We start from the raw sequence: 24,950 nt of genomic DNA, 5'->3' as shown, positions 1-24,950 counted from the left end.
ATCGGGTGGTGACTTTTAATCATGATTAGTTTAATTTTTGTATTAGTTATTTTTATCCGAGAATGCCCCCCTCTTCGCTACAGAAAGCACGACTACAACTTAGACAACTAAGTTATTATGCCCCATTACGACGATTTGCTAATCTCGTTATTTGTAAGTTTAGTTATTGCGTAAGATTATTGTTTCCAGGCCCGTATCGTCAATAGGTACTGTGAAGTGAAGCAAACAATTTACAAATGAGCATCGCAGCAATATTTACAACTGATGGCATTAACCTCTACTGCAGGTGAAGGTAAAGTCTCGAACGGAAGGCGCAAAACGATGGAATCAAGTTGATTCCTGATAAACTGAGAAAACATTTTATGGGCAAGCAATGTAAAATATTGACCTTAATTCACTAGTGTTAGAATTGGGATGGGAAAAATGGAATATATACTTTTAAGAATACCTGTCGGTAGGAATACTAAACTACAAAAAGAACCTGAATCACGTTTTGTGTCCTGGGAGGTCTGGCATCCACCTTTATTTTATCATGCAGAACTTTTTCATTAAACCTCTGGCCAAACCTAGCTCCCAGGTGAAGGAGTGTGCGAACAGTGCATTTTAGAACGATTGCTTTTGCTGTGCTCTTTTGCTGCGCATTCATTATTCTTAAAAGAAATTTCACAGCCGTGAGCCACAGGAGCCATGTAATAAATGTATAAAAGAGTTCGAAAAAACAGGAAGTAAGATGGGAAAGGAGGCATTGTACATTTCTAATAGCTTACAAAATAAGCAGCTACAAGTTACAGCGGATAGTTCAAGGAACCGCACTTTTGCGCAATCAATGCACGTGGTAGAATAAAATGCGGTCGAATAAAGGTAATGCGAATAATAGCTTATTGGCTTGTGTTTCTTATCAGCGGTAGACAGGGTTGCTATGATTGTTTGAACACTTGTTAAGATAATTTTATGTCGGTGGTCCAATTCGCTTTGTAAACCAGGAGCAATAGAAGGGAATTGCACGGATGAGAACGATACAGCATGTAAATTATTCGATATGCTTATGGTTTTGAAACATACATTTTCTAAAATATGATCAAATTGAATGTTTATGCCTACGATGATGACAAACATAAAGACATAAATTAAAATAAGAGAAATAAAATTTTCCAGGGAAATATTCTTGTTCAAATGACCAATTTAAACTGCATGAATCGATGCACTTTAAACTGCTCGAAAGAGCAGGATGTTCGGCGACCCGCACACTGTGATAGGCTTTAATAGTGTGCGTGATGTTGAAGATCGTGATAGAGTGTGAGTTTGGTTTTATTCAATATTTGAATTTGAAACGGGCAGCTTGCTCAACTGAGAAACACTCAATAATATCAAATGCTACTGACAGCTCATCATTCCTATTCTCTACCGATGTATTCGGAAATAATTAATCAGTGCTCTACTACCATATCGTAAAAGTTTAGAATCATGTGTTTAAAGAACAGAGCATGGTTTTATAAACTAACTTTGCGTTTGTTCGAGCATAGGTCATCGAAACGGTAAACCGGTTTGTCCGCAACATAGATGTGTTGGTGCACACAACTGGCGCAGTTGACGACGTTTGACGATGTTCTGCAAAGCCAGTCTTCAACATCCTCCGGTCGACGAACGTTGCCGCTGAGTACGCTCGTGCGACGTAAAGCAGCAATCAGCTTGAATGGTGTGTATTGTGGTTAGAGAGTGGAATTTCTGAATTGGGTTTTTGCGGAAGTATTCGCATCGGTTTAGCAAATGAATCAATACCAGTGAAGTAGCATTAGTTCTAGCGATAGTTCGCCGTCAACGTTGTCGGTGAAATGTCCAACAAGGCAGCGCAGGAAGCGGATTTCACAGTTCAATAGCTCGCGGAAAAGGAAATGTGGTCCGCCGCTAGAGGTACCACCAATCCAGAGCTGGAAGTGTGACACTGTGTGTGAGTGCGTGTGGATTGTGTGTGCATGCGACAATCGTCCCACCGCTGGAAGCTTCGAGCTGCGCGTGTAAACGGCTGGAGTGAAGGAGAACGAGAGCAACGCGAGAGTTTGCTCAAACAAAGAGCAAGGGCGAAGAAGAGAAAGAGTCATAAGTTGAAGAAGAAGAAGAAGAGAAGAGGAAAAGGAAGAAGGAATAAGATAGCGCTTTCGTGCGAGACCATGTGTGTGCGTTAACGTGGGGTTCAGTGTGTGCGAAAAGAGGTTGGTTTTCTTTCTTTTGGGTGCGGTGTCCAGACCGCGTGCGGCTGCGGAGAAGGGAAATTTCCCGAAAGTAAGGAAACTGGGATGCTTTCCGACACACAACTCGTACGCGTGTAACACACGGGTTTTCCAAACCATAAGATCGCGTTTGCTAGAAATACGGAAAGATAAAGAAATTGCTGGTGCACTAGTGGTGGTGTTTGATCTGTCCTAAAAGGATTATACGTTAAAACCTATATCGTTCGTTGTATCTGTCTATTATTCGGCTTTCCAGAGCATAGATTCGTCTTCGCCAGACATACAGTTGCTGCAATAGCCAACAAGGGAAGCGATCATCGTCATCATCAGCAGCATCGAGTGCGTTGACACTTCGCGAAATACAAAAAGAGCCTTTTGCTCTAAAAGGTAAGTTGTCCCGGTGTTCCGGATGGGTCTTGGTTTTGGCCGAGAAAATGCACTTGCCAATGTAAATTTTTTCGTGTGGTCTAACGCGTTCGATTGTGAGTCACTTTCGGTGGATTACTGTTGGCAAGAAGCAAACTACATGCGGCGATGCACGTCGTTGTGTGGGAATAAGGCACCAGGGCTACACTTCGCGCAATAAGAATAGGTCCACTCGTTTGTTTGTAAAGTGCACCAGTAACTGTGCGAACTAAACCCGAGTGTGATCGTTGCTTGCGCCTCTGTGCCGTATTTTATGGACCCTTTTTTCGTCTCCTTTGCAACACCGGTGGGAAATGTTTCACATTACTATAAACTTTTACATTGAGCTACTTAAGCGTCAGAAAATGTTTCTGATCCGCACAGTTGATGTATGATATACGAAACGTGTAACCATTGATGAAACGTAAACGTAGACGACATTCGAGCACGTACTGAAAGGACCAGGTGAACATAAGAACAAACTTTGTCGTCATTCGGAGTGAAACTCGCAAGCAAATGACCGAAAAACGTTTGTGTTTTTTTGTTTGCTTCATTTGCCTTCGTTTCCATATTCGTGCTAGCAGGCGCTTGCTGTCTCGAAAACCACATAAAATAAAGAAATAAAAAACCTGCAGCTTCTTTGTACAACGAAATGTGTTTGTGCTGGAACGAGAACAGCCCGAGGACGGGCGGGGAAAGATGGTTAGGCGCCTTGGCGAATTTCTGACGATTCATAATGCTGCCGTATTTTCGCGAATTTACGGCAATGCCTGGTGACGCTTCTTCCAGCCGGCGCACAAATGTTTAAATGTGCGGTCGTTTTTTTGGGTTTCATTTCGTAGAACAGGCAGTTCATTAAAGAACTTTTTTGGAACCTTGATCGTAGTAACCTATTCTGGCGTACATAGCAACGTTTCGAGAACAAACAACTGTCATACGCAGAGAATGACTCATTCGCATTTTAGCAACGATGCTGCAGCGTATAGAGACGTTGTAGACCGGAGAAACGTCAATGCACCCCGGCCGGTTCTCACGCTTCGTTGATCCTCTTTCCGGTGATCATCATAGGCCTGTTTGGGGTCAACATGCAATAAACATGGTTCCTATGAACCGCAACAAACAACGAAATGCAAAAATGTAAAGTTGTTGAAACTTTCATCCGGTTGATGATTCAGACTCGAGGGTACTTGAAAGCAATATGTTTCAGCTATACAGCCCTTATCGTTTGTTGTATTATGGTGCAGTTACCTACGAGCGCGACATATTGCTTTTATGCTGCTCGTGTGGATAACTGTTACTTCTTTTCTCGATCCCCTCCCTCTTCGTTCCATGCACCGAAAAGGAAAACATTACGAGTTCAGTGACACGAACTTGACATGTGTACAACGATGGACCGCCTCAAATGTCTCCATCTCACAGGAAGTCAGCCGAAAGACGCCGCACCAGTATACAACGAAGACCTCTTCATCATCACGCTCGTCAATGGTGGTGGTGTTTCAAAATTCGATAATCGAATTGAACAAATTGAATTAACGTCCCTTCGTAAGCTCGCACCAGCCCCTAAGGAATGCTGCGAACTCGCTGGAGAAGGTCATATCAATCTGGAACCATAAAAAAACATGATAACACGTATTGAAAAGTACTTTTGTTATTATTGCAGTTGGAACCTGAAGGGAAAACACTCATTTTAGACATGAGTCACCTGATGAGAAGCTATTTCCTGCTTCTACTGATGTGAAGGGTCTCCTGCCAGTGCTCGGAAGTAGAAAACTTGATCATTTTGTTCCGGAAAGAGAATAAGGCGCCCGGTAGACGCTGTGAGCTGGCATTATTCATGATCTCGCATGCCCTTTGCCTCAATGTCGGTCCGCGCTGATTCATCGATAAAATATGTGCCCCCGGATGATGGTTTAGCGAAGCTCTAAAATGGTTCAACGCCACCCACCTTTGGCTCATGAATATTGATGTCCTGCTGATGCTTCCCGGCCGTAACGGAAGGACGGAACGGAGCGTACGGAAAACTAGCGTCACTCTTGAACGCTTGCAGGAAGGATTAAGCAATTTAGGTGCGATTAGCGTGTCTGAAATTGACACAGGCTCACAGCTAATTGTAGGCTGGTTATTTAAATGTCCATTAACATCCTAGTTATGGCATCCCTTGTTGCCGTCCGGTGTTCCGGTGATGATTTACATGCAAACGCTAACTAATCCCATGAAAGAATAGTGTCCCAACGAGAAAAGCGTCTTTGAATCATGTGCAGGAAAACGGAACGGATTTAAAAAAAGAAAAAGAAACAGAAAGGGAAACCCTTGGCATTAGGAAAATGGATTCGTGCCTTCCGAGGATTCTTAGGGACGTGCTTTTATCCGTAAAAAAAAAACCAGAGCCCATCGTACACGCGTAATGCTGCCTTCGGGATATCCGTAGGTTTCGTCCTTGCCCTGCATATTGTCAACGAGAGCAGGTTGTCCCTGACCTTCGCACATCCGGTGTTGAATTTCCTTTCACTCCCGTTTGGCGCGTGCCCAAACCTACAAGTGGACATTCAAGAGGTATAGAGATGTCCTTTTCGATTATATTCTTATTTTTTCTTTGCATATGCGGAAACCCGCTGTCAGCGACTTGTTGCTCCGCCTTACAATGGACGGTTGGTGCGAATTGGGGTAGCGTTTCCTTCGAATTGTTCTGAGCCCCCCGAGGGCGTCCGAAGGAGCATCAAGCAAGAACAGGATGCGTACACAAACAAACGGTCCACGGCCCTTTTTCCTGCTAATGGTAGGAACGATTAGGCTTCATTGTACCGAAGCTAGATGGGATAAGGGCTGTAGCGTTCCAGCATCCCCCCCGGTCACCGCAAAATTCAAGGCAACAAGCCCCTCGGGCAGTACTCTCTGCAAAGATTAGTGTCACTGTCGGTTGTGTCGGTGGAGGAAAAGACAAACTTTTCCTCAAACGAAAACCGTCCATCGGAAAGATGATGATGAGAGTGCAGCTTTTTTGCGTTCCCTTGTAATTATAAAGTTATCGGATGGTTTTGACAACGCACCGGAGCAGAAGATGTTCAAACCAGAACCGAAGCCATTTGGGTACATTTGGGTACATTTTGGGTACATTTTGAGACATGTCACTTCGTTGGTAATTATAATCGCTTGTGGTTTGTTTCCTCGTCTACCGACCACCACATCCACGTTAAATGCATTCTGTTGAACTTCGGATTGCTTCACTTGCACGCGGCAGGGTTTCAAGCTCAAGACAAGCTTGTCAACCTCTCCGACCTTAGGTGTCTTGTGTGTCGTGGTTCGCGATAACTTGCCGACTCCGAACGGTTCGTTCAGTTGCCAGAATGTGATTTACATTTTGAAACACAACGCGTCAAATGTCGGCGCTTTCTTCGGAGATTGTTTCTAGGAAAACGAACTTTTCCTCCAGCAGAAGGACAGTTGACATTTGAAGGCGAACGAGCTGACACACAATTGTAACATGTTCCAGGAACATGGTTGAGTAAATCACGCAAAAATGTTGTTAAATGCAGGAGCAAGGTTTGTCGCTGCAAACGCATCTCTGTCACAGTTAACGGTTTGCTTTAAGCAGGAGGATATTTTAAAATCAATCTGTTGTTCCTCAGAAACGAGATTTGCCTATCTTTTCTTAATGTAACAAGAGTCCAATTGAACAAAAACTAGTCTTTATATCTAACACCCGTAATCCTCGTTCGATAGTGGTGCTTGTATTGGCTACTTCTTTCCCTTCAACATACGACTTGCACATGCTTCTAACACTCGCCAAAGGTTCACACTCCCAGACTGGAATAAACCAACGGTGATTGATTAATGATTCCGCAAACGAACTTCCGGTGGTGGTAATGTTGTTGCCATTGCTGTCGTCGCCATGCATCTAATAGGGTTAGCAAAGAGGGTAGAAATAGAAGGGAAAGGGAAGACATTTCCTTTGGCCAAACTTGCACACACGGGTTCGCACTTGCCTGGCTGGCCTGTGGCCGTATTGTTGTTACATTTTGACGTCCAGCCACTTGTTGACGTGTATTTTAATTAATAAGCCGGGACGGTGCGTCCAATGGATTTGCTGTGGTATTAACTCTCCGTGTGTCTCTTGCACGGAAATTGTGACTGATTTACATTTCCTTTCTTCTGATTTTTTTTTGTTTTCTTATATTCCTGGAGTCTTGGCGCCAGTGCAGAAGAACTCGATCCCGAAGAAATATAATAAATTGTACCTTAATCCTTATTCGTATCCAAATACATGTGCAGTACAGATAACATATTGAAATCCTAAAACAAACCCTTTTTCATCCATATGCGTTTGTTTCCATATGCATTGGGCAATATTTCGTCTTTTTTAAATGCGATCTTTTTTCCCCCGGTTATATTTACCCATTCAAGTTTATTATGAGCTTAGCACACGTCGTCTGCACGTTCCACCCATTGTTATGGACGCTATGGAGTGTTGTTTTACATTTTACCTGCCACCGTAAGCCTCTTGAACTTCACTTCAAATAAAGTGTCCAACTTGCGTTGGGTGCATTCTTCTTTCTGCCAAAAAATGTTATCTTTTAGTAGCAGTGTTTTTCCTTTACCAACAATTTACCAACTTTATACGGTTTTGCGGTAACGTGTATGGAGGCAATTTGTTGCTGGTATATACTTCGCATCGAATGGTCTTATGGACAAAACACAACCCGAACACAACCTGTAGAGTAGGGATCGTTGAACACTTATCGCTACAGTGTGGTGCTCAAAAGTTTTTAAATCTTCGCGGGTAAAGTTTTATTTTCACAGTCATGGTCATCGCAAATTTGTTTCCTACCCGGCACACGACTAAGCAATGTTTTTGTATATTACGTATAAACATTGTTTTTTGTATATTACGTATAAACATTGTTCAGAACGGAACGGCTGGTTTGAATTGTGTAAATTTGTAACGAGTAGATTCGAGTAGGCGTTTGTTGACTGCGTTTCAAGACTGCAATTTTTTACCAACGCAGCAGGCTAGATTAAGTTTTTCTTGTATCGTAGCACTCTCTTGCGTTTGGATAGTGGCACTAGAAGCACGCGTTTACCATTTTTAAAATAAAACACAACGTAGGAATTAGAGGAAACTAGGAGCAATAGTTTCAAGAGGCAGTTTCGAACAAAACAAACACACTTTTGAGCGTTTTTTTCACCTTCTTTTACAATGTTGATCCTTCTTTCGGTTGAGCGAACCATATCAAAACAACGTCAAGAACAAAATATGTGTTTTCCCATGGTGATGATATGGAACGATTACGGGCTGTCGTGATAGAAAGATGTTTTCGACGCCATGTGCAAGAGGAAAGGTTAACAATCAGAACGTAATGCGATGGAATGAGCAATAAAGATTGTTTTTCCGCTGTGCGTCATTACGATTACACACGAGAAAAAGCTCAATTTCAAGTGTTCTTAGTAATAAAGTGCACTCAAATGTTCCAATTTGTTCTTTTTCACTCGCATATCTCGCAACTGTCTACTTGCTGGAAATGGGGAAAAGAACAACCGTTCGTTTTATCGTTCTGCAGAAAAAAAGTTAGGTTAACCAAAAAAACATTGGAAAGGTCAAACTACTAACGAAAACATTTCATCTCGTAACTTTCCCTTCGGTACAAAATATGACATTCAAATAGGTTGAACCAAACCTATCTCATCCCCGCATCAAGCAACGGTTCAACATATTTGAGAAAAGATGGGCAAGAAAACCGACCACAACACAAAAACTCCACATTTTGTTTGATGTTTCGCCACCGTCGATCGTTCCGGGCTTGCGAAATTCAAATATTTATCCCCTCGCTTAACTACTCCCCTTTCCGTCCCCGGTCTTGTCTGCATTCGGTCCATGGGTAAAGCGTTTTGAATTCATTAGAATTAAATTGAAATCTGATATTTTTTGTTGATGCTCATAGAGCTCTTTTCACTTGACTTTTGGCGCAATGGGAATCAATGGTTTTATTTTCATACCAAAATTAGATCTTTACTTGAATGGGGGAAAAAATGGCTCCTTTCGGGATGAACAAAAAACATCCCTCATCTCTCATTCCATTACATCGATCCAACGAACCCACAACATTAAACTAATCTCTTTCCTTTCGACTGCTTCCTTTACGTTCCGTTTTAGATCGCGTGTGTCATCCAGAGGACGGTGCATAACAGCAGAGATAACAGGAAGAAAGCAGTAGAGGACCGGAAGTGATCGCACAGCGACGGCGCGCATTCCTGAAAGCAATAAAACGGCCACGGCAGTAGCAGTAGGATAACGTCACTCCTCCCGGCTCATAATACACCTCCAGTAGGAGGAGGAATTTTGTTGAACAGCAGCGTCTGTCTGCGGTCTTCGCTTCGCTAGGAAAAAAAACTCCATCAAGAACACTTCACTTTACTGCCTTTCGGGAGGAAGACACCATTATCGAGGAAGGAAGGCGCAAGTAATAATATAGCAGCGCTCCGTAGTGCAGCGGTGTTGTGGTAGGGATCTCTCTCTTCGGCCAAAATGCGTGAATACAAAATCGTCGTCCTCGGCAGCGGAGGTGTCGGCAAATCGGCCCTCACAGTGCAGTTCGTTCAGGTTAGTGATTATTTTGCAGGTTTATTTTTTCGTTCGCAGACCACCACCATGGGACGTTCATTGTTTCTCTTTGAAAACTTTAGGGACATATTTATGTTTAATAACACATTCCGTAATCTCGACTATGGAAACCGCTGTGGGGGGAAGGTTGAGATTGTGTGTGTTTGCCATTTGTACAATCTAAGGATTTTTTGGTTCGTTCTTTGTTGTCGGCTGTTTCCGGCGTTGATTTTTCTCCTCTCACAGCAGGGTGGAAGGAAAACACACTCAGCAGGGGAAAAAAGCTGAGAGCCTTTTTCCTCAAATATTTGCTCCCATACTGTCAGCAGCGCGCCTCCATGGTGGAATGGAATGACTTTGATGATGATATTACATCAACCGACCAGCATCCAACCGATCCTACCATCGAACCTCCTCCTCCGCCTTTCAGCTGCCCGTTCTGCCCGTCGATCTCAAGCCCCGCCGTCTTGTGTATCCGCTCCATGTGTTCCATTTACAGTGCGACGCACTGTTTGCATTGTTTATTTGAGTAACCGTGAGGAACCTTCCCAACCTTCCGACCTGTGTGTGTTGTGGGGCTTCGGAAGTGGCTAAAACTTTCATTCGGCCAACTTAATGGATGGAAGCGCACGCAGCGCCGAAGAGGAACGGCGCGAGAGGTAATGTACGAGCTTTTGCATACTTCTCGGTTCCTCGGTTCTCCCGCAAAGGAAGGCCAGAAGCGGATGCGGAAAGTTAATTTCATGAATTTCCTTTGATAGAAGAGAAGGACCAGGAGGAGAGAATACGTTGGATGCGCACGTGACAAGCCACCATCCATCTCTCCTCCGGGTTGTTCCGTGCGTCCGACGGTGCGTTACGATGTTTTCCGATGAACCAGCAGCGCGGGGATGTGTCACAAGTCCCCAGCGTTTGTTGGTCGTGCAGCGCCACCAAAAGTTAGTACTTGCGGCCGGGCTGGTTTCCGAACCTTGGGAGCATCATTATGGCGGAGGGAGAGCCAGTTCCCCCCACCGTGAACGTCCTGGGGAGCCGATACATCCTTCGAGGTTTTTTGTAAGCAGGAGCGAGCTTTCCGTGGGTTTGGTTTTGGTTTTAAGGTAACATTCCGATACGTAAAACAGTTTTGCACCGACTGGATAAATTGTAAACGAGTTGATCCTCAGCAGATGAATTCCCTTTTTGAATTCTGAGTTCCTGAGAATGGGTCGAAAGAAAATACCATACCCTCGAGAGAGAGAGAGAGTTAGAGTTTACCTCGAGCTTTACTCATTTAAATGAAAGTTTTTGGTGGCTTTAAATGAGAAAAGTTCACCAATAAACTAGTTATGGTTGTGTGGTGGAAGTACCACATCTGAAAACCGTTGAAATCATCTTTTACTGCAATTCTTGTAAGCAAAAGTCTATCATCTAATAAGTGACATGATATGCAGCTGCATCCGCCTGATGGAAATCCTATTACGTCACTCTATTGTACTCCAACTACTGCAACCTGCTTTCTCATTTTTCATTCTCCTTCAAATCCCCAAGATGTCCCCGTTGGGACATGTTTTATTATCGGTTCCTGCCGAGCTTGTCGTTTCTTTTTTGCATAGTCAACATAATGCTGTCCACTACTTGCCAAGAAAACGTATCTGAAAGCAATTTCTCAGCTCAATCTTGCCGTGCAGTCCACTTTCCGTTGTGCCTTCATTAGGAAAAGCTGGGTCGGAAAAGGATTCCACTTTGGTTTTGTATGTCTTTCTCGATTGGATCGTTTGGCTGCACATCATCCCGTTAGTATGAGCCTGAAGTATTCTTGTTTGAGCTAATTTCTGGTGGTGAATTCCTTTTATATTTAGCAATAACCCAGTTTCATCAGGGAAAGCATATCCGAGTAAGATTTATAGGAACAGAACTTGTCTGTGCGAAGAGATATCCATTATTTTATTTAGTCTTATTACCTGTATGTACATCACAGTTTTGTTAATGATGATGCAATTCTGATGCAATATCGTTCATTTGGACCTGGTTCAAATAACTTTAACGCGCTTTAAGGAACAATTTGGGGAGCTGCTTCAACGTATGACTTTTTCAAATGCACGTCAGTCCCCCCCTTGAACTTGTGAATCTTCCCAAACACCCAAACTAAACTATTTGCACAAACATTATGACTCACTACGACTCGTTTCGCCCAGCGCCTTTCGTTCGGGGAATGTTGCCAAATTACAATTTACAACGCAAACGGAACGGTCCGGTTTGAACTTCGCACTGAATGAAATTGTTTCTGATGGAACCCATATTGAATGGGGATGACGAACGGGGGTCGTTTATGAATCATTTTGTGCGAAACTTGCCAACAACACACGCAGCCTTAATGGGATCTAAAATATGCATGTAGCTCAAGTGGAAAAACTACCCCGAGGGCGTTCTGTGCGTCTGAGCTTTGGTACGACTTAAAACTTTCTCTTCATCGAGTGGTAGAATCCTTTCGTGAAAGAAAGCTGGAATTTTTAATAATTGGCTATTATAATGTAACTTTACTGCAATGCAGATTTGATACATCACCCTTTCGAGCACCACAAGCAAAAGTTAATATGAAACACTTAAAACGGTCCTATGCGATAGCCTTTTACCCTTGAACCTATCAAGTTGTAGCGTTTCCTAGTAATTGTAAGAGTGGGTTAAAATTGGAAGCATACGATGAAGGTTGCGGTAATCATGAGAATTACCCACTCTCGTTCGAACAAAATGCTACGAACTAGTTTTGAGTAGCAACGGTCTGATAAACATGATGCAGAATGTTTGAGTTAATTTTTGCTGCTAATTTAATTGCATTACTACTCGTTTGGGTAGCGGCAACCAGGGACGTGATAACGTTTACCCGCAATGAATAATACATTTTCGCACGTCTCGCTGGAAAAGCAGTTAATCCAATTAAACAAATCCAGCGGTTCGGGTAGTTGGGAAATAACTTCACAATCAAACCCTGCGCCTCGTTCTGATCACTTTGTTTGTTTATTTGTACAGCAAAAATCCATTCTACGCGATATCGTTTAAAGCAAACAGGATAATTTTGCATAACGAATTTCATTTCCCACACCCACCGTGTGTGTGTGTGTGACCGTGCTCTTGCTAACGTAACGTTTGCGAAGTTTATGCGGTTGGCACACAGAAGGCATCGAATAAAAAAGGATACGACACCGACGACGGCACACATAACTAACGTCGAGGAAAAGTGTGCCCCTGAGAATCCGGGAGAGTGGGAGCGAAAATGAAAAGGCAACCGAAAGAGGACGTACATACGGTACGTGACACGGGATGAGACTCGAGGGAAGGACCTGTTGCTGTTGGCTTCCTTGGCTTTCCTTCCTACCAAACTGCGCCACGGAATCCGTGTGGGAGAGAAAAGAAACGGGAGGAATAATAAATGAAGACGTTTGGCAAATATGAACCTTGGTGGTGTGAGCCTACGGGCCCTTTCCTTGCCGGTCCCGCTACACGGGCCGGTTGCTTCGGCATTCAGCAACAGGAGACGACTCCTTTTCGGAGACGCCGAAGTGAACTGGATCGACGGAGAACTCCTTCACATGGCCAGGGCTTTGCTCCACGAAGACAAAGCATCATTGGAAGCCGTCGCCGTTTTGGTAATGTGATCTGAAATTAGAATTATTTATAAAATACCTCTCTCCCCCTACTACACAGACCTCCCCATGGGAATGATGAAGCTCGTCGCGATGTATGGTATCTCGGCTTCTCTCACCTTTGACAAATGAGCTCGAATGAGCGAAGCACCAAATAAATTGCCTGGCTCCAAAACTCCGCAATGCTATGTCTGTCCTGCGATAAGGAAGAAATGGCGAAGACGGCAATTGATATTGGCACGTGTTTTACCTCGGTTGGATCTCGGAAGAACATGCGGTGCCTATTTTCCCCCCGTTTTTATGTTTCCATGGCGGGTCTGCGTGAAAAATGGCAGGTGTCTAACCTTTAGCTTTCTGATCCGAAGGGAACAGCAGACAGCACTTCCGGGAAGTGAGTGTACCTTCGCACAGAAACACGACGAAGGGAGGGGAAAAGTAAAAGGGAGTGATGCCCCAGTCCGATGCCAGTGTGTTTCAAGGACGTCATCGGAGAAGGGTTTGCAAGCGTGAGGAATTGTGCGGCAAGTGCCATGTGACAGGTGACTTACTTTCGTTCCGAGTCGGAAAAAGGATCAGTTAATGGTAGAAGTAGGAAGGGAAGGAGGGCTTCACGAGACCGAATGTGTGATCGGAGTTGAAAAATTGTATGTCGCACCCGGAGACTTGCCGAAAGCAAAGCATTGGCAAAGGTCAAACGAGAGTGAGGATAACATCGTTAGAGTTTAACAAAAGCAAAGGGACAGGCGCCACTCCGGTGTCACTGAAGACTGGAAATGTCCATTTGAAAGGTTATAGCCACATGTTGGGAAAGGAAATATTGAAATGGAAAACGGAGAATCTATGGAGGATGAAGCAACCGCGTTTCGAAAACCCCTCCACGTTTCACAAACTATTATCTGAAATTATTCTCCAATATATTGTCGTCGACTAGCTTAAACGTGCAGTTCTATTTAATACTTAACAGACATTAGAATTTTCCCCCCTTTTTGAAACTGTCGAATTTATTAATTGAAGTGATCGAATGTAATTACGTTTGAATGAGGTTATTAATTTGGTGATTTAATTTATTGGCGGCAAACTTACCGACAGTCATTTGGGGAGACCATTTTGTGGTTGTGCATCGGTTCCCGTAATCAATCGACCCATTTCCTGCCCTCAAACTCTCTCCCCACCATTAACGATCCGAATAATGAATGCCATTTGCTTGCCTTTCCTCCTTTGCTCGCTCGCTCCTTGCCATCGACAAATATCCTTTTTTGTTTCCACTCCATCGCTGGAAGGTGTAAGTGGCATATCATTGGTTTAATGCTGACTATTAGCTGACTGTTCATTGGTGGCAAAATGGATGAAATGCATTCAATAAAGGGTGTTTATAGCCATGGTTGTTTCATAGCATATCAGTCGTATTGGAATAATGGAAAATTTTAATTTATTCTTGCTATTCTAGTTAGTCAAATACAATGTTTTATTCTTTTTAGATATCCTGTAGCCAAGCTTTTACCAAGCTAGGCACCTTGATATTTTTAGGTTAAGTTTACTGAAATAAAACACCCAGCGATCCTGTATGAAGGAGAACCGATGCTGACCGGATTAATAATGGATACGAAATGGCCACACCAAAGGGCCAGAAATAGCCGTCGGAAAAGCAGTAATGCTGTTATGGTGGGAAACCGAACAAGATGTCGTCATGTTGCCACCGGAAGCTGTCGGCGGGTTACGACCGGTGGTTGTTACAACGAGCGTTCGATCCTCCTCCTGCTCGGTCCATCCTCGTCGTTCAAGGTGATTGTTTTTGAAAAGGGTGTTCGCCGCAGACGTAGGTCAACCGAACCGAGCCGACTTACCGACGAATCGGGGCGAAAGTAAAACCCTCCCCCGTAAGGGCTTACTCTGCTCGCCGGAACCAAGCGGATTTTTCTTCCCCACCTTGTTGACGACTTGCCAAAATCGAAGCCTTGCCAAACAGAAAGCGAAATTGGATCGATCGTCGTAGCCGCCGACGGTTTGTGCTGGTTTATGGCCGCCCTCGCAGTTTACGTCATCTGCTTCCTACATCGGCGGCGGCGCGGTCGTACTTCGTGTTCGGTTGTTTGCGATACGATTTTCAAATCCCATACAATTTCCTCTCGACCACTATCCATCCACCGTTACCGGGTTTCCGGACGGACGGATTTAACGAGTTCCTCTCGAAATTGCATAAAAATCCAACGCCAATATGTCGACCGAAAAAAGGTCGGCCTGTGATATTTTTGGGCATTAGACTATACTTTTGTGTGCCTTGTTCTTCCGCCCGCCTATGGCAATAGTTTCTACCGCTGGTCATGGATATCAAATTTGCGTTGATTGACATGTGCCAGAGGGTCGTAAACAAATTATAACACATCTTTACAGTTCGTGTTCGTCTCAGATCCAATAGTCTTTGAATATTTACGGTTGGTTGTTGCAGCTTTTATTGTTTTATCTTAGTTTACATTTATTTGGAATTAAATCACGAAGAACAATAAAACACAGCCGAAGTGTTTCGGGATGAAAAGAAAGAATTAGAATTCCCATACGTTCATAGTATCGAGAAGTTTCATCAGCATCGACAAAACAACAATGGCCTGCAATGGTGAACCCACGGACAATTTTAAATCTTAGTTGTTCCGTTTGTTTACCTCAGGTACGCTTTGTACACGTTTTGGTTCCTCACAACTTTTCCTTTTCCGTTTTACCTTACATAACATACATACATTTCCGTTTGTTTCTTCTAAAGTAGTTTCGACTGAAGACTTTGCAGTGGTTTGCAACTGATTTCAATCCATTCTTCGGTTGGTTATCCCAGTTGCTATCCTTCACGTTAAAACTTGTTTTGTACATTCATTGGTTAATGTGTGTTTTAAAAAAATAATTTTAACTATGTTCTTTGAAAATAAATAATTTTTCACTCGATCTATAGTGATGGCGGAAGTAGCGAACCCCGTTATGTGGCAGCCTTTACTGCACCATGGTTTGGGAGGCTCGCCGCGAGTGCTCAAGAAATGGGGTCGAACGGTTGAACGACGACAAAAATGCGACAAACGCCGCCCGCACCTCGGCCAACCCTTTTTTTCCGATCATCGCACAAACTTTCCGTCGCTTGCCAGGGGCATTACATGCATTTGTATCGAACGACAAATAGACGTCTGTTACGACGGATTGCTGTGTCCCACGTGTTCTGGTCCTACGAGCACGTCACTCTCCTGTAGTTCTTTCCCTACATTCTTTCCCCGCATTCGATCAATTTATCTCTTTCCCTCCGCTCCCCATACACTGTTCAACCCATTCCACCCGCTCGTGTTGTCCCCATCGACGTATGTCTGCTTGCAGAGTCATAACTATTATCGCGATGATTGAGATCAGACTGTCTCTGCTGCTGCCTGTCTTTACGTCAGCAGTGCCCCTCCTGCAGTGTGGCATTCCCGCTGTAACGGAATTGATTTGTCTCCAATATCGAATTCCGGCCGTGTTCTGGTTGACGCACGCGAATACTTCGAAGTCAGGCCACGAAACAACGGGCACTGTTTTGACGATGTCTGGTGGGGACTTTTGTGGTACGCGGGGTTGAACTTACCAAACTCTTACCACCATGTTATCTAGACACCGGGCTAGACCGGGTAACCGAGGAGGAAGAAGAATGAGCCATGGATTCCCGCAATTCCCGGGCAACAACGGAGTGAACAGAAGATGTAACGAAAGAGGTTTATCTTTTTGTCTTTTCTTTTAGACCACGGGGAAGGGTCAGAGTCCTTCGCTTACGATGACAGTTGTCGCTGCCGCTGGCATTCATTCACGTCCGAGGAAAGTCCTGCCGCGAAGAAGGAGGAAAACAAAACACAAACAAGTTGTGTTTGCTACATCCGTGTGTTGGCTTCATCATAATTGATAGATTTATTGTTTTCGGATAAGCTACAAGCCGGCGGCGGCGGACGGGATGGACAGGGGGAAAAAGAAGGTCCTGTCACGAAAACAACAACGGTAATTGCTCATCATTGCAGGCTCAGCAGCAACCCCGTGTGTGTGTGTGTGACGGAAGTAGCAGCTGTTGGTCTCGGGTAATAGCGTGTCACTTCGATCGGAAGCAAACTTGTATTTGCGAAATGTCCGTGGTGAGGTCCCCCGGAGGTCGGAGGTGATGGATGGATGGATGGATGGAATATCCTGTGATCTTGTTGGTGTTGTGAGAAATAGCAAGCACCCGGACCTGACGTGAACTGCCTGCCCGTCTGTGTTCGGGGCGTTAAAGCGATTGTGGCGAAGGAAGGGCCTCTTATCCCCCTGTTTGCTGGCCTGCGGTCGGATGGATGTCTGTTTCCGCGATGAAAGCCGTATAGTAGAGGTGTAGCAGCAGCAGCTGTTGAAGTGCGCGTTGTACACGTTAGAACGTACACGGTCCCGCCGACGTGTTGAACATTTCACTCGAGCGAGAGCTACAAGCTCTCCTAGCAGCTCCCTCCTCCAGGGCGTCGACGTACATATGTGGGTCATGAGGACGACGACGACGTACAAGACTGATTATTATGGCGTACCCTGGTCAGCGTGGAACCCGTGACTCGTTCCATGAATTCGCGACAAGCGCGGAGGACCATCAAGTCGAGAGCTTTGGCTGGCGCGGAGTTGCATATCGATTTTGTTCGGAAAACATGCCTCTTCGTTCTGCCTTATAAATTACACTGTCCCCGTGGCGAGGTGTGGAGGGTCTCTTGTAAATGGTTGTGGCCGTGGTTTAATGCGGTTGTTTATGGACCGGCTTTACCTTAAAACGTACTGTATTTAAAGCTGAAGGTATTCCGAGGAGACGCAAGCGAATGTCATATCCTCTAAGCGTTGTCTAAGTGCAAAACCATCAACTTTAATTCTCTGATCTGCTCTCTGTTCGTAGTCCACCTCACTTTATCACCCAAACGAGTGCTAAACCTGATAACGACACGCTGACGCATTTCCTCTCCGGGCATATTTGCTTCCCTTCTTCACCCACGTCCAGACCTCGGTCCCTGGACCCTCAAACATTGCAATTTCCTCCACCGTCAAGCATGTGATTTGTACTCCCATCGGTCATTCTTATCAGTCATGTTTTTGCAACGATTTTACTTACCCTTGTCAGCCCTCGCTCTCTGCTCCCAATGCCAACGCCAACGCCCTCGACCTCTCGACGGCCTGTGGTGTTGGCGGGATGTTTTGTATGTAGTTTTATGTTTGCATCCCCCCCTCAGAGTGTCGAAATCGACAATTCCCCGGGGATAATGGGAAGTGTTGTTGTGTTGTGAGTCGGTTCGGAGTCCTTTTTTTGTGTGTATGTCGCCCAAATGTACGTCAGCAAAAGACGTCAGCTGATTTTTGCTGCGATTCGCGCCATATGTTACGTCTGGCCTAGTGGGGGTTTGCTCCCGGTGTCTGATGTTTGCGTTTGCTGTGGGCGTGGGTAGGCTCAATGTTTACGAAGCCAATCGCACACACATCACAAAAAAAGGGGGAAAAAATTAGTAAGTTTCAATGGAACGGAACGATACCCGAACGTTGTGATCTTATTTCAGATGTGTGTTGATACTGTGAGGCAAAACATTTTCCATCAATAGGGGGACACACGATGCCTTGTCGTGTAGCTCATTTTTAAATCGTACAGATAACGCCATGCAAAACCTCGCTCCCACCCTCCCCCCCATTGGCTCCCTTTAAGTGTTTGACATCGCCATTATTTTATCATAATCGATCGGATAAGCGGAAAACCCCCCACCACCACCAGCTTAAATGATATTGTCATTCAAAACCCACGCAGCTTGTCTGTCGGTTTATTGGGCGAGTTTTGGAAGGTAGTTAGCATAAAATGCCCGCCGGCCTAGACTTTTATACATTCCATCCCTTCTCTTTGTCCCCCGCGCCTGTTTCCGGTGGCCGCCGCGCCGGGAAACACCGGTTGGAAACGCCGACGCAAACAGCAGGTGGGTCAAGGAAGCGACGCAGGGGATGGAGAGGGGAAACCGCCACCATCCGGTGTGGTGTGGTTGTGCGAAAGTAAAACAAAATCACATACACAGGACAGGAAGTCGTGGGCGCATTTTGTGAATGTGTGCGTGTTCGGCCAGGCGAAACCGATTCCGAAACCGCGAAAGGCTTTTAAGCAGCTTCTGGAGATTCTCGGGATATGATGGCGCCCCGGACACAGATCGGAACACAGGTGCATATGTCACGAGAACGCAATGGTCACAGGCTGTGAAAACCGGGTCCGGATTGTCTCATTCGCGATAAACTCCCTTGTGCGGGGTGTTAGAATGGTCACACTTTCTGTCGCTGGCACCCGTCGTTGTTTGGTGTATGCAAACAGTTGACACCAATCCGCAGCGAGTCGAGCTCTCCGGTGGAGACCTTCCACTTGACCTCCCGCAGAGCATTAATTGAGCGCCGTTAAAACCAACCCCCCTGCCCGACTCACACAGGGCACGGTTGTTCGTGAGTTCTATTCGGTGGCTCGGTTCAGGATTGGATCGAATGACCCTAAAAACTGCTTGAATTCACGCTCGTTGACCACCACCTACCGAAAAGTTAAAAGCACCCAAACCACCACCACCACCAACCGAAACCCCCTGAGGCGATAGATGAGGTTTGCTGTTGCAAAAGTGCGTGAAGCTAAATTGAAACAAGAAAAAAAAAACCGCCACCCCATGAACAACACGTGGGTTAAAGGAGAAAAGGGGTGGGCAGAGTGGTATGGATTTCCATCAGGTTCCATTGCTTCATGTCGTGCACACAAACATCGACGACGACGGCGGAACACGACGTGATGAGGCGTCGGCGCGGAATCCGTGCAATCCAATCCACCTCCCGGTTTTGTTGTTTCTTTCGGAGTTTGTACAGCGTTTTTGTGCCGCGGTAGGTCACTTGATCACTCGATCTGTGAACTTGACCGATAGGTTTACTTTAGACAGAAGTGAATAAAATATAGAAACTTTCCCTGAGAGGGAATGAGTTCGTAAAAGCCCATAGGAATGGATGTTTCCGGTTAGATAGAAAAGGGAAGCTATGGACAAATCACCTTCCAAATTGTCACACCTCAATCATGGGCGCGCTTTATCCTATTAACCTATCAATCCATCGCCGTTACTTCACAAACATCAGGAGGTTAACAAACGAATGAACGAACCGCGACTGGCCGGCCACAACCCGTTTCGGATATGGAAATTTATTGCCGGCGTCTATCCGGGTGTTACCGTCGGACGGACATGTTCGAGAGGCAGGGATGGGGCGGAGGTTCGCTCATTGGAAATTTACGATCGATGCAGTAATATCCCCCCCCACCCACCACCACCATCCCTTCGTTTGGGTGAGCTTGGAGACGATGGAAGGTGGGGTCGTGTGTGGGCCGTCATCGAAATGATGTTGCACACCACCGACCGAGACGCAGATGTTATTTGGTGCAACTGCCGTTTTCGGCCGACTTTTGGGAGAAGGTAATTTTCCCATATGGCTTTTTCTCCCTGGCATGTGAGGGATGGTTTTTCCACCGACCAGAGCTGCACGTGCTCTCGAGTCTGTGCGAGTTCGTTCGGGATGGAGTGATTCGGTTTGCTACAGCCACATAAAAAGTTATCGTCCAATCCACCTCGAATGCTCGTGGGGCTGCTTGTGATTTGAGAACGAGCATTTTTGTAGGAATAATATTGAGTTGCTGTACTTGGTGACCTACCGTCGTGTCGTGGGTGTTGCGAATCCATCAGGTACACATAGTTTGGCGTGTGGTAAATGTCACGAATCACCCACCCATCTGAAAACCTACGGTCCACAGGTATGGAATAACTGAAGCGAAACACCGTCGGACTCGAATGTACTCCAAAAAACCCACGTCCAAACCGGCCGACCGGGCACAAGGGATTCCAGTCAGTTTGATTTACCAAATCAGTCACCCTCGGTGGTGGTCTCCGTTTGCGTGGGAAGAAAATGAGGGAAAATTTTGGCATAATGCTGCCACCTGAATTTTATCACACCAGTTGGTTTTTCTACCAACGTTTTGTTATGTGAGTTAGCTTATTTTAACGTGAATCAAGGTGGTAAAAGATGGAAGTGAGATTTAATGTGAAACTAATCCCTGTTAATGTAAAGTGAACCAGAAAAACTTGTTTGGAACAGATGTTGCTAAACCCCCCCGCTGAGGGTGTACAATTTACACCAAATATGGATTTTCGCTTGACTTTATATCCCCCCCGCATGGAAGTGTAACAAGCACCCCTCTCTCACCCCCCTCGCCAGTGCAAATTGAGGAGGGTAGGACGGGTGGTTAATAATGAACCGATTACAGCCGGAACAACCCCCCTTACCAATGAAGTTGCTTCCCGCCCGTGCCTAATTTTCCTATCCACCTCCCTAGGGGATTTTCTTTCCTTGATTGGATGTAAAATCTAACGATCGTTTAGCACGCACCGAATCTCCACCACACCCCACCCCAAGTCATCCAGTCCCGTACCTCGGTGTGTGTACCGAAAGTAAGTGCACCTTATGGCTGGCATGAAAATCGCTTCTAAGTTCCATAAACTCAAACACACACACGGTTTGTTGGCCCTCTCCTTCGTATTAAAATACCAGAAACACATTGTGTTTTAGTTTGGCAAGTTTCACTTTCGAATCGATCCAAGCGTAAAGGCGAAAGAAACATCGATTCGATTAAACACATCCGACTATCCCTTGATGGAAGGGAGGTCATTCACTCGCCTGTGAAACGATGGTGTGCTGCAATCGAAAAAGTAGTTGCATTAAGCAAATTGAAAGCGTCCATCAAAAAGTGCAATAAGGTGGAGAGCCCCGTTTATATGGGGTCCGTGTAATGATTCTGATGAAACTCGTTTGCACCTTCATCGTTTTCCGCTTCAAAAGATTCGACCGATGAACTAGAAGGATAGTTTGGCTAGATTTCTTTTTTGGGCTAACCGTATGATTTGGAGTTCAAAGACGAGCATCTTCGTCCGATTTGTGTACATATTGTTGCCGTTAACTAGCGGAATGCAGCGTCGTCCTATTCAGAAGTCGGTGGGTTGGTCGGATCCCACAACTAACGGCGCACGGAGCGCAAGTAAATATCTAAACAACTACATCACGTCTGGTTAATGTTTTCCTTTCCGTTCCCTCCGAAACCTCCGCCGTGAAAGACGGACGACGGACTGTAGGTGGTTTACTTTGTGTGTGTGTGCCGAGAGCCTCTAGAACTAGGCCAAATGCATCTCCCATCCATTTCCCGCCAACCTTCCTCCGCCCTAGCAACATACGCCGGCTCTTACATGTAGTCACAAATTGATTTCAACCATTAATCCCTTTCCCCACCCCCCACATTCGTGTGTGGGACCGCTCTCCGCAAGGTTCTTTCCTCGCGAGAAGATGTCTATCGGAAGACGATAGATGATGGCGATGATGATGATGATGATGACGGCGGCGATGGGTGTTGGTACTAGGAGAGGATGCAGTTAACCGATGGTGTTGTTCCGGGAGAAACTCTGCCAAAGCCCCAAGGAGGGCATAAAAAAAGTCCCGGACAGCCTCAACCTCAGGTTTTCCCTGCCTATGAGGTTCCGATGGTGGACGAAGAACGGCAGGAAAAGGTTGCTATTTGCTCGTTGGCAGCTTCTCCGCTCTCCACCAACCAACAACACGCACAATGTTATCATTCCGGCGAGGCCCGTAGCCGATGGATGGATGCAATAAATTTAATCTATTTTCCATTATTTATTCATACGGCCCAGCTGGGCGTTGCTTAGTTACCCGAGGGCTTTTTATTTTTTCATCACTTTTGGCTTTTTCGAACGAGTTGAGTTTTTTGTTTGTTTTTTTGCAGACCTTGTGGTGGCTTCGAGAAACGTGCCACCGTATGAGGTTGGCAAAATAATTGACCTTTACTTAAAAAGGGGCTTGTTTGGTTTTGTACTAAAATTTGTAACAACGGAAATGGAACTCAACTCTCTACAAGAGGAGGAACTCCTAGGGGTTTTTGTTCCGCCTTGTTTGAAAGAACATTTTCTTATCCCACATTGTTTGTCCGGTGATCCGTTAACCCACTCCGCACTTCCCCATTTGTTTGACACTTCGACGCGTATCCATGGGTGGTTCGGAAGTATTCAGAACACGTGTCGCCAGCATCAGATCATCAAGTTTATTTCACGCAGAATCGATCGGACGCGTAGGAGACACCCCCGAATTGTCGAGATGCCAGTGTGGCAATTCATTAGGGCGTGCGAAAGCGGCCGAAAAGTTCATGCTGGTGCCATCACCATGGCGGTTGCAGCAACTTGGTTAAGGAGGAACCACGGTTGGCAAAGAAACTGCTGATTGAGCGCTTGTGTGCGGAGATGGATTGAAAAATTATGTAACGACAAAAATAGACATCCGGCTGTAATTTCGTTAATCAAGTCAAACATTCAATTCCGATTTTCCGGCCCAGGAAGGGAGGGACGGTCGCGAAGTTAAAAATACAACCTCCTCGTCTCTTGCGTAGAGAGCCCATCATCGCCAGGGAAAGGGCCGCCCTGTTGAAGTGCTGATAAAAAACCCCTCGACCTCACGCATGCACTCACGCACACACACACGCGCCTTCGTTATCAACCCCTCGAAATCGATGCCGAGTCGTCGGTATATATTTGACTCGTGACACCCTGGGCACGATGAACTTCTTCAACGTGGCCCTTCCCTGGGTTGGAACCTTGGTATGATAAGATGCACGACATGCCAGAAAGGTCGCTTCACCCGCGGGGGTCTCTGAAAAGATAAGGCCAACTTTCGACGCACAGTGTGTTGCGTGGGGCTGTATCCTTGATACAAACACTCACTCTTCCGTGCGTTGGCTTGGGAAATGAGAAGACCGCCGTTTCCGATGTTTTCTTGGTAGCAGAAGGGGACACCCCCCCCCCCCCCCCCCCCCCCCTCACCAAAGTCACCACCGGCCAAACCCATGGTAACGTGTCTGATAATGAACAAATCAAACTTTTTCTTGCCAGAGTGAAGCCATCCGTTTCGTTGACAGCAAGACACCGAAACGGCGTTTGATTGAGTCACATCCACTCGGTGGGGGGAAAAATGCACACAAGAATCCAGATTCCGCGCCAACTGTGTCACGAATCGCAGGGACGAAGGAAGAACCCGGTTACTATCCGGGCGCAAAACCTGATGAGTGTGTTTCCGTGGATTTTGGTTCCGCTTCGCGAGGAAATAAATTCTTAATGTAATAGACTCGGGCGATAATTGGCGATTTGAGGCAACACACCCGCGTTCGTCCGATAAGCGATGAAGTTTGACGATTCATCGGTACGGTTTCGGTGGTAGGAAAAATAGGAAAAAATATATGTTTCGTGATTCGAGTGATTTGAGTCTGCTTTCTTCGGCCTTCATTCCATCAGCTGAGCTTTATCGTCACCGGGGGGATGAATGACACTCTTACTGTGGCAACGGAGGGTTGCCACATAGAAAGACGAATAAGAACGTAACGTCCAACCTAACGCAACTCCTATACCTTCTTGTGTTGCTTGCAAAAAGCGGTTAAAGGATTGAATGGACAAATATTCTGAAGTACTGGGGAACTGCAAACGTAGTCTGAGATTCATCTTTTAAGCAAGTTGTCGTTGGTATAATGTTTCTAGATGTCGAAAGTCTAACCAAAAGTAATAGAGGATGGTTTGCCCTGCTTCTTTTACACATACTTACTTGAAGCCAAATGATTCTATCCGCGAATTAATTTACCTGGTGATCTATAACCTTCATATGATGGTTTCAGATTCGTCCTTTTGTCTCTTTTCTTGAAAAACCCCATGGAAGACAACCACAAGTTTCCCGGATTCAAAGGACCACTCGGAACCGCCAGTACCATCACCAAACCCACAAGCAGTAGGGTAAACACATGCGGTTTATGTTTCTCCGCACCAGCCAAGGATACAAGAAACTGTCTTGCCGTCCCTACGGTTTTCCAGAAACCTCGACTCTGCGTTTTGCAGACACAAGCTCATCTACTTTTGTTCGTAAACTTTCGCTGGATACCGGGCCGGGTTGCAATTTGTCGGGAAGAAGCCCTTTCTGTAGGGAAGTGCCAGAAGTTTCGTGCTTGTTGGCTACCGT

General features: G+C 45.5%; 1 protein-coding gene across 2 annotated transcripts in view; it reads left to right on the top strand.

Moving 5' to 3' along the window:
* Positions 1-1,625: 1,625 nt before the first annotated feature.
* The window catches only part of LOC131261295 (ras-related protein Rap1), a 28,167-nt gene continuing 4,842 nt past the window's right edge, over positions 1,626-24,950 (top strand). The window contains exons 1-3 of one of the 2 annotated variants that reach the window (XM_058263294.1): positions 1,626-1,696; positions 2,485-2,615; positions 8,782-9,228. In XM_058263294.1, coding sequence (XP_058119277.1) covers positions 9,154-9,228 — 75 coding nt within the window. In that variant the 5' untranslated portion in view covers positions 1,626-1,696; positions 2,485-2,615; positions 8,782-9,153. Of the gene's footprint in view, positions 2,211-2,484; positions 2,616-8,781; positions 9,229-24,950 lie in introns of both variants that reach the window. The other variant, XM_058263296.1, reaches the window with a different exon arrangement.

Source organism: Anopheles coustani, chromosome 3 (assembly GCF_943734705.1).
Source record: "Anopheles coustani chromosome 3, idAnoCousDA_361_x.2, whole genome shotgun sequence".
NCBI lineage: Eukaryota > Metazoa > Arthropoda > Insecta > Diptera > Culicidae > Anopheles > Anopheles coustani.
The sequence above is the reverse complement of the archived record's forward strand: the minus strand, read 5'-3'. Positions and strand labels throughout refer to the sequence as shown.